This window comes from Narcine bancroftii, chromosome 4, assembly GCF_036971445.1.
Source record: "Narcine bancroftii isolate sNarBan1 chromosome 4, sNarBan1.hap1, whole genome shotgun sequence".
NCBI lineage: Eukaryota > Metazoa > Chordata > Chondrichthyes > Torpediniformes > Narcinidae > Narcine > Narcine bancroftii.
This window is the reverse complement of record NC_091472.1, coordinates 134331211-134347338: the sequence shown is the minus strand read 5'-3', so window position 1 is coordinate 134347338 and position 16128 is coordinate 134331211. Positions and strand designations below refer to the sequence as shown.

At 47.5% G+C, this 16128-nt stretch overlaps 1 protein-coding gene across 8 annotated transcripts in view; it reads right to left on the bottom strand.

Annotated features, from left to right (window-relative positions):
• Positions 1 to 3349, bottom strand: part of thoc5 (THO complex 5) — a 59125-nt gene extending 55776 nt beyond the window's left edge. For 6 of the 8 annotated variants that reach the window (XM_069932895.1, XM_069932896.1, XM_069932897.1 and 3 more), the window contains exon 1: positions 3180 to 3347. In XM_069932895.1, the coding sequence (XP_069788996.1) occupies positions 3180 to 3281 (102 nt within the window). In that variant the 5' untranslated portion in view covers positions 3282 to 3347. Of the gene's footprint in view, positions 1 to 3179 lie in introns of all 8 variants that reach the window. The other 2 variants (XM_069932902.1, XM_069932899.1) reach the window with 2 other exon arrangements.
• Between the last annotated feature and the right edge of the window lie 12779 nt (positions 3350 to 16128).

The following is a 16128-nucleotide window of genomic DNA, read 5'->3' as shown; positions in this document are numbered from 1 at the left end:
CAGAGTGGTGTTTGCAGCAGTGGCAATTAATGGCCCCCCACCCCGCGGCAGTGACCCCTCTCTCTCCCCACCACGCCAGCAACCCCTCTCTCTCCCCCCGTGGCAGTGACCTTCTCTCCCCTGATTGCAGCAGGCACTTCAGTCAGGGGCTTCTCTGTGACTAGTGTGCAAGCGCTGGCATCACAGGAGTAACTGGGTCGGCCATTTTCCTGTTCAAGCCGCCAGTGGACGCAACCTAGTTAAGTTTAACTGGATTCCTGACTACCTCTGAGGTAGGTCAGCGACCTGGTTGGATTTGGACCACGCTGACCAAGTCGACCCTTTCAAGCTGCTGCGTGAGAGGGGTGCTAACTAGGCAACCCCATTTTATACAGCAGCTTGAAAGGGCCTATTGATATAGATGACAAACAACAATAGTCCCAGCACCAATCCCTGAGACACACCACGAGTCACAGGATCAGCCTACATCCAACACATAGGAAACATTCAAAATTGGGACATCAAGTCCAAGTAACTAACCCTGGATGTCAAAGAGTGAATAATGGAATAAAAATGGAAACTTGTGCCAGGCCAAAAAAAAAATGAAAACATGGAAATTCCTTTAGGGACTTCAAAATGAAATGAGAAAATCCCAAAACATTTTAGAAGTATATTTAATGCAAGAAGGTTATCAGTGAAAGAGCAAGACTCATTAGCAAGTAAAATGACAATCTGCGCACAAGGCCATAGGATGCAGTTGAGGTCTTGTATGATCCTATATTAGATACTGTCCAAAAGATTGGAGCCCATAGGATCCAGGGTAATTGGCTTGGTGATGGAAGGCAAAATGTGGTAGATGGCTTTTTTTTGTAATTGGAAGCCACATTATCAATTTAGATATGAATATAAGAGGTACGATTAGTAAGTATACAGATGATGCAAAGATCAGTCATTTTGTTGATAGAAGAATAGTTGTAGGCTACTGGGCAATACTGATCACCTAAAATGGTAGGCAGAGCAATGGTAGATGGAACTAAATGTGAGGAGATGCACTTGGGAGGACAAATGGTAGGATATACTCAATGAATGGGGGAACCTTGTGGCGTATTGAGGAATAGAGGAACCTTGGTTGGCAACTTCAAGGATTCCTGAGGTGGCAGCAGGGAGATAAACTGAAGGCATGTGACTTCATTGGCCAGGGCACAGAGCAGGAAAGTTGGGGTATAACTACACTGGCTATTCAACGAACCAGTTAAAGAAGCCGTTTACACTGTTAATCAGTTCTCTGCGTCCTTTCACACTCACCACCAGGCATCCCAGGGGAGAGGGGTGCCTATCCTCACTAATTTGTCCCAGGATACCCCATGTTCCTTTCACACTGGGCTAACTGGTACGCAGGCATCAGGTGGCCCCGGGATGATATACCTGACCTGGACAGTCCATCCCCGGGGTGATCTGACACCTGCACACCGATTCGCGAGCATTCACACTGGCACGTTAACCTGTATATTGGCTGTTAATTACTGGGATACAGGGGGGGGAGGGAGGGGGAGGAGGGGGGAGGAGGGAGGAGGGGGAGGAGGGGGAGGGGGGGAAGAGGGGGAGGGGGGGAAGAGGGGGAGGGGGGGAAGAGGGGGAGGGGGGGAAGAGGGGGAGGGGGGAAGAGGGGGAGGGGGGAAGAGGGGGAGGGGGGGAAGAGGGGGAGGGGGGGAAGAGGGGGAGGGGGGGGAGGGGGAGGGAGGGAGGAGGGGGGGGGGAGGGAGGAGGGGGGGGGGAGGGAGGAGGGGGGGGAGGGAGGAGGGGGGGGAGGGAGGAGGGGGGGGGAGGGAGGAGGGGGGGGGAGGGAGGAGGGGGGGGGAGGGAGGAGGGGGGGGAGGGAGGAGGGGGGGAGGGAGGAGGGGGGGAGGGAGGAGGGGGGGAGGGAGGAGGGGGGGAGGGAGGAGGGAGGAGGGGGGAGGGGGGAGGGAGGAGGGGGGAGGGAGGAGGGGGGAGGGAGGAGGGGGGAGGGAGGAGGGGGGAGGGAGGAGGGGGGAGGGAGGAGGGGGGAGGGAGGAGGGGGGAGGGAGGAGGGGGGAGGGAGGAGGGGGGAGGGAGGAGGGGGGAGGGAGGAGGGGGGGGAAGAGGGGGAAGAGGGGGGGGGAGGGAGGGGGAAGAGGGGGGGGAGGGAGGGGGAAGAGGGGGGGGAGGGAGGGGAAGAGGGGGGGGAGGGAGGGGGAAGAGGGGGGGAGGGAGGGGGAAGAGGGGGGGGAGGGAGGGGGAAGAGGGGGGGGAGGGAGGGGGAAGAGGGGGGGGAGGGAGGGGGAAGAGGGGGGGGAGGGAGGGGGAAGAGGGGGGGGAGGGAGGGGGAAGAGGGGGGGGAGGGAGGGGGAAGAGGGGGGGAGGGAGGGGGAAGAGGGGGGGAGGGAGGGGGAAGGGGGGGGGAGGGAGGGGGAAGAGGGGGGGAGGGAGGGGGAAGAGGGGGGGAGGGAGGGGGGAGAGAGGGGGGAGGGAGGGGGAAGAGGGGGGGAGGGAGGGGGAAGAGGGGGGGGAGGGAGGGGGAAGAGGGGGGGAGGGAGGGGGAAGAGGGGGGGTGGGAGGGGGAAGAGGGGGGGGAGGGAGGGGGAAGAGGGGGGAGGGTGGGGAAGAGGGGGGGGAGGGAGGGGGAAGAGGGGGGGAGGGAGGGGAAGAGGGGGGGGAGGGAGGGGGAAGAGGGGGGGGAGGGAGGGGGAAGAGGGGGGGGAGGGAGGGGGAAGAGGGGGGGGAGGGAGGGGGAAGAGGGGGGGGAGGGAGGGGAAGAGGGGGGGGAGGGAGGGGGAAGAGGGGGGGGAGGGAGGGGGAAGAGGGGGGGAGGGAGGGGGAAGAGGGGGGGGAGGGAGGGGGAAGAGGGGGGGAGGGAGGGGGAAGAGGGGGGGAGGGAGGGGGAAGAGGGGGGGAGGGAGGGGGAAGAGGGGGGGGGGAAAGAGGAGGTGGTCGGGCTCGTGGGGAGGGTGGGTGTGCGAGAAGTGACGGACTATTTGAAGGGATGGCGGAAGACAGAGGCAGCACAGTGCAGAGTGTGGAACGCGTCTGAACCACTCAAGCGGGTGCCCAGTAGAGCGAGGAACCAGCCGGCATTGATGCACTCCGTGCAGAGCAGCCCGGACTCGGGTCCAGCAGCTGGGCCCCAGGCCTGAGCCCTGACTTCCTTGCCTGCTCAACGCCCGCCCCATCCAGCCGCTCACCTGGTCACCTTCACCTCGGCCCTTCCTTGGCTCTTTCTCCACCGGGCCGCCGTCACTCCGGATTACCTTCGTCTTTCTTTTCTTCGCTGATTCGGTGGACATCGCGAATTCCACACTACAACCCGGAAGCGATCTGCGTTCCTACGGAAGAGGGGGATCTGTGACTCCTCTCCAACTGCTGAGGGCGCTGCGACCTGAAAGTTTGGAGGCGTTTACCTTTCTTCACCTGCTGGGGGCGCTGCGACCTGAAAGTTTGGAGGCGTTTACCTTTCTTCACCTGCTGGGGGCGCTGCGGCCTGGAAGTTTGGAGGAGCTTACTTTTCTCCATCTGCTGTGGCCCTGGAGAATGGAGGGGTTTGGGAGAATCAGGATAGGACAGGAGCACCATAGACGACCCCTGCAGATTCACCAGTGAAACATTGGTTCACTTGGAAGGACAGTTTTGGGGTCCCGAATGATGCTGAGGGAGGAGGTGTGGGTGCAAGTGAACATCTCCTGTGGTCACAGAGGTAGGTCCCAAGAGGATGATGGGGAGGGAGGAGTGGACAAGGGAGTCACCTGCAGAAGGTGGAGAGGGGAATATGCGTCTTGTGGTGGGATCACATGATAGGTGGCGGAAATGGCGGAGGAGGATGTGTTGGATGCGGAGGCTGGTGGATGTTATGTCTCTGTGTTACTTAAATAACTTAGAACTGCAAGATTCAAATAACAAAGGAGACTTTACTTACTGGTGCCTGCCACCATCTCAGAAAACTGTTCACACATTCACATATACATACATACACATACGCCCCACAGTGGTGCACTACAGCTACTACAGCGGGAAGGAAGTAGTCTTACGCAATTACAAAATAGTTCACATTATCCAGACGATATAACCGTGGGTGAGGACAAGAAGAATCCTGACCTTGTTGTGCGTGGGAGGGAGGGAGGGTGAAGGGGGCCAGGGAAGATATGCGGGTAAAGGAGGATATGCAGGTGAGTTCTTGGGTTGATGGTGGTAGAGGGAAAGCCACGTTGTTTGAAGAAGGAGGACATCTTATGATTTGGCATGGAAATCCTCACCCTGGGTGCAGATGCGATGGAGACGAAGGAATTGAGAGAATGGAATGGAATCCTTCCAGGGACAGGGTGGGAGGAGGTGTCGTCTGTGTGGGTGCTCTGCAGCCTGGTAGACTGGAGGAATTTACCTTTCTCTACCTGCTGGGGGTGCTGCAGCCTGGAAAATTGAAAGAGTTTACCTTTTTCCACCTGCTGGGGGTGCTGCAGACTGGAAGATTGGAGATTGGGGGCATAGTCCCTGCACTTGAAATTAAAATAAAATTGCAGATCAACATCATTTTTTTGTGATTAAAACATTATTATGAACTATAACAAAGTTAGCAATTTCAATTCCTTGTCTTTGTGGAGGAAGGAGGTATAGAGTGTACCAGGTGCTAAAGCAACTCAGCAGGTCATGCAGCATTCTTGGGGAGTAACAGATGACCAATGGGTCTGAGCCCCTCATCAGGAATTGCTGGAGTTATAGTTTTCTGCTGAGTGATTGCAGTTGTGTTACTCTTTTGACCATTCTCATTGGAAAGTAGTTTTCTGATTTGTTTCTGGTAGCAAGTAAGATGAAATGTGCAGCATCTTGAAAACAACTGTAAACATTTATTAGTTTTTCTCTGGGGAAAAATGATTGGAGTTATGTTGCCCTTCAGACACCACTCATTGGGAAGTCAATTTGGTCTTTTGATTTGTGTAAAAGTTGGGGTACGAAAGAGGATGTCACATGAAGTATCTTGAAAATAACTGAAAACTTTTATCAGTATTCTCTTGGAAAGTAATTTCTGCAAACTGTTTATAAGCAAGTTACCAGCAAAGGCATGCATGCATTACTAGCTTTCTGCTGAGTAGGGTAGTTAGGATGCCAAGTGAATTAAAGGCCTTGGAGCACATGTGTTGTAATTTTACTTTTGCATTTGTTTTTTTCTCATTGTGGTATTGTTAACTCATACTTTGGACAAAATCCAAACTACTGGAGGAACTCAATGGTTCGAGCAGCATGTGTATAGGCAGAGAGATAGTCGATGATTCAGGTCGGGACCCCTTCATCAGATGTGAGCCAAGGTTTTGACGTTCAGGGCGGAGGAGAAGACCCTACAGCTAGCCTTTGATGTTGCACTTTTTACAACCTTCTGGGAATTGAGTTCAAGAATTTCATGCCATAACCATAGATTCTCTTTTTTTTTTCAGTCAGCAGCTATTTATGTGGATTCTGCTGTACTCATTTTGCTTCCATTTTGCTTGACCTGTTGCCATCTCCTTTTGCCTTGGATCACTTCTGTCTTTTTATCACAGGCTCATTGTTTTTCATTCCCTCTGAACTGTTAGCATTGAGCTTACTCTCCACGAATGCTGCCTGACTTCATGAACAATTCCAGCCTTGTCTATTTTTAAAAATAATTCAGATGTCCAGTATTTATTTTGGCATTACATGCATTACAACAGTTTTCAAGACTTTGAAACATTCATGAATATTTCATTGCCAGTTTTTGAAGTTCTGTCATTGTTGCCAGGGTTAGAATTAATTGGTGCATTGGAAATATTTATTAATGTGTGCTCTTGGTGAGGTATCACCTGTGGCTTCTGCCTAAGGTGCTGTGCCAAGCAGGTCCTGCCTCGCCTGGGACAGAGTCTGCAGTTTCCACACAGGACTTTTCATCCAGCTCAGAACCTAATTGAATCCAGTCGAAACGACTGCTCAAAAAGAATTGCCTTTGTGGAGTGGAGAGTGTGGAATTGATCCAGTCTGTTCGGTGACCATCTGACCTATGACCTATCTGCTAAAACTACGTAGCTGAAAGCAAGGTCCTTCCCATCTCTTTCACTCTGATGAGCACAAAATGCATTTGAAACAAAATGCTATTTTTCAATCAGAAAAGCATGATATTGCATCTAGCTTAATGCTACAAAACTGAAGGAATTGAAATACCTGAAATGTTGACAGACTCTGGAAGGAAGATTGTGAATTAAACTGTTCACAAGAGAATTGGACTGTCTTGGCAATCCCAAATATGTTTTGATTTGCAGCTGTAATGTGGCTCAAGGAACTAAAGCAGTGAGGTTATGAAGTACTCTGGCATATGTGATGGTCAAGCTAAAGGTTCCATTATGGTCACGAAAATAGGGTTCTCCAAAATCATAATTTAGCCAAAATTTTTTCAGAACAAAACTGAATGGGGACCTCGGGCTCCCGGTGCCGAAGCAGCGGGTACCTCAAGTTCCCGGGCAGAAGCAGGACCCTCAGGCTCCTGGCCCGAGCGAGGCCTCGGTGGGGAGGTGTTGGTGATAGGCGGTGGCCAGCATTTTTTTTTGGGTGAGAATTAACATTATTTTAATGCTTAAAAAGCCTTCCCTTTTTGTTTGTTGTTTAAACACTGTTACAGGGGATTTGCTGTTGCTACTGGGCGATTTTTTTTTTTTTCTCTCGCTTCAAAAAAATTATTTATTTATTTATTTTAACTGACTTGTTCTCCGAAAAATACATTTATCTGAAATGGGCCTGGTCCTGACCATTTTGGATAATCGGAGTTCTACTGTACTACATTTAGAATGTAACATACATGAAATTCTTTAACTTTTATCTACCATAAGGCAGATAGAGAATCACCACATTGTCCAGCACCCTTCACAGAAACCTACAGCACCTGGTGTTCCTATGTGGTCTCCCCTCCAAGTACTGACCAGGCCTGAGCCTGCTTAGCTTCTGAGATCATTCAATCTCAGGCGTATTCAGATGGGGCTGTACTCCTGGCTACCAATCAGTAGGATGAGAAAGGAAATCTTTGAACATGTAGCATAATGTGGAGACAATCAGAAGACTGTAGACACTAGGATCTGAAATGAAACACAATGCACTGGAGGAACTCAGCATCATCAGTGGGATAAAACGAATGGTCGGCATTTCAAGCTGAAACCTTCTCGGGCAGCCCATTGTCAACGGGAGCCCTATGGCTCCTCTGGGGGTGAGGGGAGGGGTGAAAACACCAGATTTAAGTAAAAATCTTGTTTTCTTTTTACCTCACGTGACATAAATATTTTTAGTTTGTTATGTCATCGGTGAGAGAGAAATACGGAAGCTGCCAAAACCTGACTGCTTCACAGGGAAAGGGTGGCCCATAAACTTTGAGCAGTGTCCTGGGGGGTCCGACCATAGCCAGAAATAGGTTGAGAATGGCTGCTCTGTGGGTTCATCGAAACCATTCTCAACAAAGTGTTTCAGCTTGAAACCACAACTGTTCTCTTTCTCCCAATGACACTGCTCAACCTATTGAGTTCCTCCAGAAGATTGTGTTTAGGTGGCATATTGTTTATTTTTGCTGAGTGCAATAATAGGGGATTAATTGGGGCTAATACCAATAGAAATATGGGAGTGGGGAGGTGGTCCTTGAGAGATGCGTGGATTTGAACCCCAAGGCTCCTCTGTTCCTCTACACTGTTAGGTGTCCAACCATTAACCCTGTACTCAGCCTTCTGATTTGACCTTCCTAAATCCATCACCTCACAATTATCCATACTGAATTCCATTTGCCACTTTTCCACCCAATACTGCATTCTGTTTACATCCTCTTGTAACCTACGACCAAATATTCCCTCTAATTTTTAGTAGTCAGTGTGGGCAAAAATCTTATGTTGTGCAATTTTTTTTCCTGTGACAAAAGTATGCATGTACTGAATGCTTGTGCAAATGTAAACTTGAAATAAGTATAATTATTAATTGCTACATTATTTTAGTTAACTAACCTTTTGGGTGCACATTAAATTCCTTTGTGTACTGGTTTCAAAATGTATGTGCGGGTGCACACATGCCCAGCTTAAGAGGGAACAGTACCTACAACAACCTTTATCACTATCCTTAGCTCCTCCAAGCTTCATATCATCTGCAAACTTACTGACCCATCCTTCTGCTTCTTCATCTATGATTCTAGGTCATTTGTAAAAATAGTAAAGGGCAGGGGTACCAGAACAGATCCCTTTGAAACTCTATTAGTCACTGACCTCCAGGCAGAATACTTTCTGTCAACTATTGCTCTCTGCTTTCTACATGTAAGCCTATTTTTAATGCACACAACCAAGGTTCTGTGGATCCCATGCCTCATGACTAGCCTTGGGTGCAGTCTGTGTGCAGTGGGCACATCCCCTCTCTGATTGCAAGCTTTTCCTCTGGGTGGTCTGGCTTCCTCTTACATCCCAAAGACATGGACATTAGTTAGGGTAATTGGTGCAAAATTCTCTTGGTGTGTAGGCACATGGTAGGATCTGGGGAAGCTGATGGGAATGTGAGGAGATTACAGAAATGGAATTAGTTTGGGATGAGTGTGAATGGGATTTTGATGGTCAGCAAGGGCTGAAGAGTCTGTTTCTATTCTGTGTCTCTCTGGTTTGGCTAATTTATAGTGATAATAACACGATGCTGGAGAAACTCAGCAGGTCAAACAGTGACCTTTATATAGCAAAAGTTATATACATAACCAATGTTTCGGGCTGGAGCCCTTTATCAAGGTTTTGTATTTTCACCTTTGCTATATAAAGGACACTGTATGACCTGCTGAATGTCTCCAATATTGTGTTTTTATTTCAACAATGGTGTCTACAGATTTTTGTGTTTTACTTTTCATTTCTAGTAGGAAGGGACTTCTGGCACTCTGCCAGTCAGGGTATATTTCCAAGCATCAGCCCATTTAGAAGTGGGCCTTCTTAGAGAGTTATGGTAGAGACACATTCTAAAGCAATAAAAGGATGCTTATTATTAATAGAGCTGTGTACAGCTCTGTGAAAATGGTCTCTCATTAGTTTTTCATTTGTAACTGAGGGCAGAGGTGTTTGCCAATTTCTGAACTTGGTACCTTGTTGTCCACAGGCAGATAGTTAAATAAGCATGTTAGATTCAATATAAGTGGGGTTATGGCACATTGGAAATTGCCTTGGTTTCAATTATGAATCATTCTTTTGTGTCTCTACCAGTCAGAGGCAGAAAGGTCAGTCCTAGGAGACAGGAGACTGTGGACAAAGAGCAGGCTGCTGGAGGGGCTTAGCGGGTCGATCAGCATCTGTGCTGGGAAAAGGAATTGCCAATGTTTCAGGTCGAGACCCTGCATCAGGACTGGGGGGAGAGCCCCCTGAACGTCTGCATACCTTTCAGCTAGAGTCCACAATGCAAACACCTCTGTAGAAAGTGGAGCCATTGTTAAATGCTGAGCAACTACAGCATTTAACTTTTTATGATTAGTTTACAACATATAACATTTGTATTTTAAAGTTGAGAAACACACTTGTTACAGAGGCACCTGAAATAAATTGCGGCAAGCTCAAAGTCTCATGTAGTTTTCTCTGCCATTTTGAAATCACAAAGAATGTTTGGTTTGAGAAATTACAAATATAGGTGTATGTATTCATATATTAATATATAATACAATAAAATATAAAAATGAATTGTTTGTGTCCAGCAAAATTATATAATGTTAACAGCAAGCTTCCACTTGCAATGCTTGTTTTGGAAGAAACTGGACAGCTTAATTTTAAATGTCAACCGGCTTTAACAAAGGACAAAGGTACAAATGGTTATTTTGTGAGATTAATTTCTGAACTGAAAATCATGGGAATTGATGTCCTGCTCTAACCTATGTCATCTTTCATCAAGGGTTGGAAGATGTTTAATATGGATATGTGCCCAATGGTCAGTTTGAACAAGATGGATGGAATGGCCCGCTTCCATACTCTATGCTCTGTTCCACAAATTCATTATTGTCAGTAAGTGATGCAAAAATTGAAACAAAAATATAAGAGAATGAAATGCTGTTCTATAAGGTATGGAAACATTGTTTTAAAATGAATTGTAATGATAATGACTGATCAGGTCACAATCTTCAGGGAACATACCAATTTGTATTACTTGTATACAGATATATCCCTATACCAGTCATCTTATCACTGTTATTGGCTGGAAACCAACAATAAATATAATCATGTTTGCTCCCTCCCAAAATCTAACATAGGCCTCTTGTTTTAAGTAACAGGCTGCAAACAGGAGAATAGGTTTTTTTTTAAAGATCTGAAGCGAGTATTAAGTTAACAGCAGGCTATGAAAAGCATGAACTTAGTATATTTATTTGTCATTAACAAATTGGTGTAAACGCAGATTCTCAGAAAGCTGAGGATTGTTAGAATTTACATTGAACTTTGAAAGAATTGGAGATGAAAGAGAAAGCTTGGCCACATGTACAAAATGTGGTGAACATCGAAAGGATCTCACTTGTAACTTTACAATCCTGGACTAAAAATCTTAAGACCAACTTCTTTGACTGAAAATGCTACCATGATAATGAAAATCATACAGGTTCAACTCCAAACCTGTTACTGACCAGACATTTTGCTTGTTACGTTACTATTGAATAAGCATGGGTAACCTCACCCCATAGTTAAACCTCTACATGACCAGGTTGCTGAGATGTGGGTGGACTATGGGGCAGGCGTTGGGGGGAGGGGGGAGGAGGTGTTGGGATGGGGTCTACAAACTGCACACCAGCGATGAGGGTGCATGATGAAGGTAAATTCTGGCTACTTTGCTTGTAGTCCTGTCCATGGTGATTAGAACAGTGCATCTTTCGGTTTCTGAATGATGTGAGTGAGGTGCAAGGAGATGGCACTACCCCATTTGTGATCTGTTTCTAGTCAACCCCAGCATGCACATTTTATTACTTTTGCTCCATAATGAATCGTTTATGTTAACTGATCATTTCTTTTGATTTTCCAGCCACTTTTGTCACTCAGGATTTCTTTGACTACTGCCATTGTCTTTTTAAACCAACAACTCATTCATCCTGTGCATCACTGAGTGTTTAGCCTGGATCCACACCTCGATGTACATTTTCTCCTCCTCAACACATGCACATTCAACTCTTGTTCCCAGACCTTTATCACTGTGTCCTCCAGCCCCTTATCCGAAATTATAGGACACCCTCCCAAGCCTTTTTCCAGCTTTTCACTTCCTTCACCCTCAACCTCCCTCCTATCCTGCTCCTATATACAGTTTACCTCAGTTTACCTCAGTTATTGGCATTGTGTTGTGCCCTTGCTGACTATCAGAGATGAGGCTGCTTGTATCTAGTTACCTGTGACTTAAATGGATTGACAATGAGCTCCATGTGCTTAGAAGTTCCACAAATCATTTGTTCAGAATGAGCAAAAACTTCAGACTTAATTTTCAAAGCAGCACCTTCTATTTTATCATCCATCAGATATTTATACTGAAGAACATGAATTGAAACAGGTGAAAGAGTACTATGGGCATGGTCTGAGGTTCTATAGGAGTTTCTATATTTTATTTTGTATTACAGGACACCTTTGCCTTTGGCTTGGCTTCGCAGATGAAGATTTATGGAGGGGTAATGTCCACGTCAGCTGCAGGCTCGTTTGTGGCTGACAAGTCCGATGCGGGACAGGCAGACATGGTTGCAGCGGTTGCAAGGGAAAATTGGTGGGTTGGGGTTGGGTTCTGGATTTTTCCTCCTTTGTCTTTTGTCAGTGAGGTGGGCTCTGCGGACTTCTTCAAAAGAGGTTGCTGCCCGCCGAAATGTGAGGCGCCAAGATGCACGGTTTGAGGCGATAGCCCACTGGCGGTGGTCAATGTGGCAGGCACCAAGAGATTTCTTTTGGCAGTCCTTGTACCTCTTCTTTGGTGCACCTCTGTCACGGTGGCCAGTGGAGAGCTCGCCATAGAACACGATCTTGGGAAGGTGATGGTCCTCCATTCTGGAGACGTGACCTACCCAGCGCAGTTGGATCTTCAGCAGCGTGGATTCGATGCTGTCAGCCTCTGCCATCTCGAGTACTTTGATGTTGGTGATGAAGTCCCTCCAATGAATGTTGAAGATGGAGCGGAGACAACGCTGGTGGAAGTGTTCTAGGAGCCGTAGGTGATGCCGGTAGAGGACCCATGATTCGGAGCCGAACAGGAGTGTGGGTATGACAATGGCTCTGTATACACTAATCTTTGTGAGGTTTTTCAGTTGGTTGTTTTTCCAGACTCTTTTGTGTAGTCTTCCAAAGGCGCTATTTGCCTTGGCGAGTCTGTTGTCTATCTCATTGTCAATCCTTGCATCCGATGAAATGGTGCAGCCGAGATAGGTAAACTGGTTGACCGTTTTGAGTTTTGTGTGCCCGATGGAGATGTGGGGGGGGGGGGGGCGGCTGGTAGTCATGGTGGGGAGCTGGCTGACGGAGGACCTCAGTTTTCTTCAGGCTAACTTCCAGGCCAAACATTTTGGCAGTTTCCGCAAAACAGGACATCAAGTGCTGAAGAGCTGGCTCAGAATGGGCAACTATGCCGCTTACAGGACACCAGTGTTCTTTATAAACTACAAAGAGGACAGAATATCTTGTCTTCATTAGTAGCCCATCTCTTCTGTGGTCTGTTGGGTTTTGCACTCTTTAACAATGCCGAGAAAGGGAATGTTGATTGGGAATATGGTATCTGCTGTTGTAAAAAAACTGAAATGCTGGAGGAACTCAGCTTGTCCATTCAGCATCTATAGGAGACAAATATATATTGCTGTCATTTAGGGCCTGACCCCCTTTTTCAATGAAAAATCCCAACCCTGTACTGCCTGTTTCTACCTGCTATCCAAGATCTACAGACCCAATTGTCCTGGCAGACGCATTGTGTCCATGTACTCCTGCCACACCCAATTGGTCTCTGCTTACCTTGACTCTGTTTTCTCTCTCCTGGTCCAGTCCCTCCCCACCTACATCCAGGACACTTCACACATCCTCCATCACTTTAACAACTTCCAGTACCCTGAACTTGATCGCCTCATGTTCACCATGGATATCCAATCCTTATACACCTCCATTCCCCTCAGTGAAGGCCTCAAAGCTCTTTGTTTTTTTCTGGATAATACAACCAATCAGTCCCTCTCCACCACCACCTGCCTCTGGCTGGCAAAACATGTCCTCACCCTCAATAATTTCTCCTTTGACTCATTGCACTTTCTCCAGGTTGAAGAGGTAGCCATGGGTACATAGACCCAGTTATGCCTGTCATTTTTTTGGCTACATGGAGCAATCCATTCTACTAGCCTACAAGGGCAAGGCCCTTCAACTCTTCCTCTGCTACATCGATGACTACTTTGGTGCTGCTTCATGTACCCATGATAAGCTCATTGTCTTCATCTACTTGCTGCCAACTTCCATCCCAACCTCAAGTTCACTTGGTCCATCTCTGGCAACACTCTCCCTTTCTTCAATTTCTGTCTCCATCTCAGGAGACAAATCTTGATAGACATTCTCTATAAACTCACCAACTCTCACAGTTACCTTGACTACCCCACTTCCCACCATGTTCCCTGTAAGGATTTCATTCCATTCTCTCAAATCCTCCATCTCCATTGCATCTTCACCCAGGATGAGAACTTCCATGCCAGATCACCAAAGATGTCCTCCTTCTTCAAACAATGTGGCTTTCCCTCAATCACCATTAACCTCGCCCTCACCCGCATATCCTCCATTACCTGCCCCTGGCACCTTCTCACCGCGTGCACAACAAGGACAGGATTCCACACCAGCCTCCACATCCAACACATCCTCCTCTGCCATTTCTGTCACCTACTATGTGATCCCACTATTAGACATACATTCCACTCTCCTTCCGCAGGGACCAATCCCTCTGTGACTCCCTTATCCACTCCTCCCTCTCCATCAATCGTATCCTTGGGACCTACCCCTTTGACTGCGGGAGATGCAACACTTCACTCAGCCATCGAGAAAGGCCCAAGCCAGAGTGGAAGCTGTGTGCCATTGGAGGCACTACCTGGCTGGAAAACCATTCACCCTGCTGACTGACTAACGTGCAGTTGCTTTTATGTTTAACAACAAACAGCAGGTAAAAATTAAGAATGACAAGATCCTGAAGTAGGGAATTGAGCTATACACCTATAACTACAAGATCTTGTACCAGCCAGGGAAGCTCAATGAGCCTCCCGATGCCCTGTCCCAGGGATATGTGCCAATTTGCATTTGGATCACTTCCAAGTCCTCCACAACAACCTCTGCCATCCTGGAATCACCAGGCTCTACCACTTTGTTAGAGCCCACAACCTCCCCTACTCAATCGAAAACATCAGGGAGTTGACACGCAAATGCCCGGTCTGTGCTGAGTACAAACCCCAGTTCTACCAGCCAGACAAAACCAACCTTATCAAAGCCACCCACTCCTTTGAGCAGCTGAGCCTGGAGTTTAAGGGATTCCTCCCGTCCACAAACAGGAATGCATACTTTCTAAACATTGTGGATGAAGACTCCTGTTTTCCCCTTCGCCATCCCCTGCCTAGGAATGACCATGGCCATGGCTATAAAGATGCTATGCAGCATCTTTGCTCTGTTTGGGTACCCCTGCTATATCCATAGTGACTGGGGGTCCTCCTTTATGAATGATGAGTTGTGCCAGTGCCTGTTGGCTAAGAGATCACAGGCTTTAACCTCTGGGGGAATAGGCAGGTAGAGAGGGAAAATGCCACCGTTTGGAGGACAGTTCTCTTAGCCCTTAAATCGAAAGGACTGGCCACCTTCCGATGGTAAGATGCCCTTCCTGACACACTCCATGCTACCAGGTCCCTTCTCTGTACAGCCACGAACGCAACACTGCATGAAAAGCTCTTTTCCTTCCCCAGAAAATCGGCATCTGGAACCACACTACTGTCCTCGCTGATGAACCCTGGGCCCATGCTGTTTTGAAGGCACATCAAACACCACAAAACTGACCCACTAGTCAAGAAGGTCACCTCCTCCATGTCAACCCCCAATACGCCTACTTGGAGTATCAGAATGGTTGACAGGACACAGTCTCCATCTGGGACCTGGCACATGCAGGAGACCCCTTGAGTGACCAGCCAATCCCCTCCCCGATAACCCTGACCAACTGACCCCACTATTGGTGCCCCAAACTCCAACTGACCTGAACAGCACCATGGTACCAACACTCCCTCAGCCACTGGAGGCACCGCCCATGAAACGACAGCTGTACCACCACAAACCCTGCGATGGTCGCGGTGACAGACAAGACCACTGGACAGATTGAACCTGTAAGGGACTTTGGAACTCCATCGAATGCTAAACTACACCACCCCATCAGACTTTGTTTAAAAAGGAGGAGCGAATGTGGAGCTACAACTATGCGTATAGATGTATGTATGTATGTGCTATATTGTCTGGCCTGCCCCTGAACCTGAGACTCCTCCCTCCCAGATATCTCCATAAAGGCTGTTATGCCCAAACCCCTCCCTCAGTACCTGCCTTGGAACTGGGCCAGCAACATTCCAAGCTGTGCTGACACTTTAAGGTGATTAAAGCCTATTAATCATGATTATCTGTTTGATTGTGATTGATTGGTAGTACAGCTGTATAGACTACTTTATGAGCATTGATATGCAGGAACCTTGGCAGAGCTCACCTCACTGACAAAAGAGGAAAAACCCAACACCCAACCCCAACCAACCAATTTTCCCCTGCAACCGTGTCTGCCTGTCCACATTATAACAGGGTGTAAATGAATTGATTTGACACTTGGCAAGTTGGTTGCAGGAAAGGGCAAATAATTCAAAGAGAATTAAGAGAGGTTGATTTTTTTTGATGCAAAAAAATTTTAACATTTAAATTTAAAAATTGATTTTGTGATGAAAAGCTGTCATAATGCCACATCCCAAAAAAAACATTTTCTGGATTTGTCTTTGAACCAGTAACAATGCAGAGCTCCAGGACGGGTGTGTTTAAATAAAGCACAGCTATTGTTTCATATGCAAACTGCTGGGATAAAAGGAAATGAATCTGGATTGAGTGTGAGTATTAAATAGAGACACTAATATAATTTATTTGAAATTTAGAATTGGAAGGCAAAAACAAAATGCAGAAC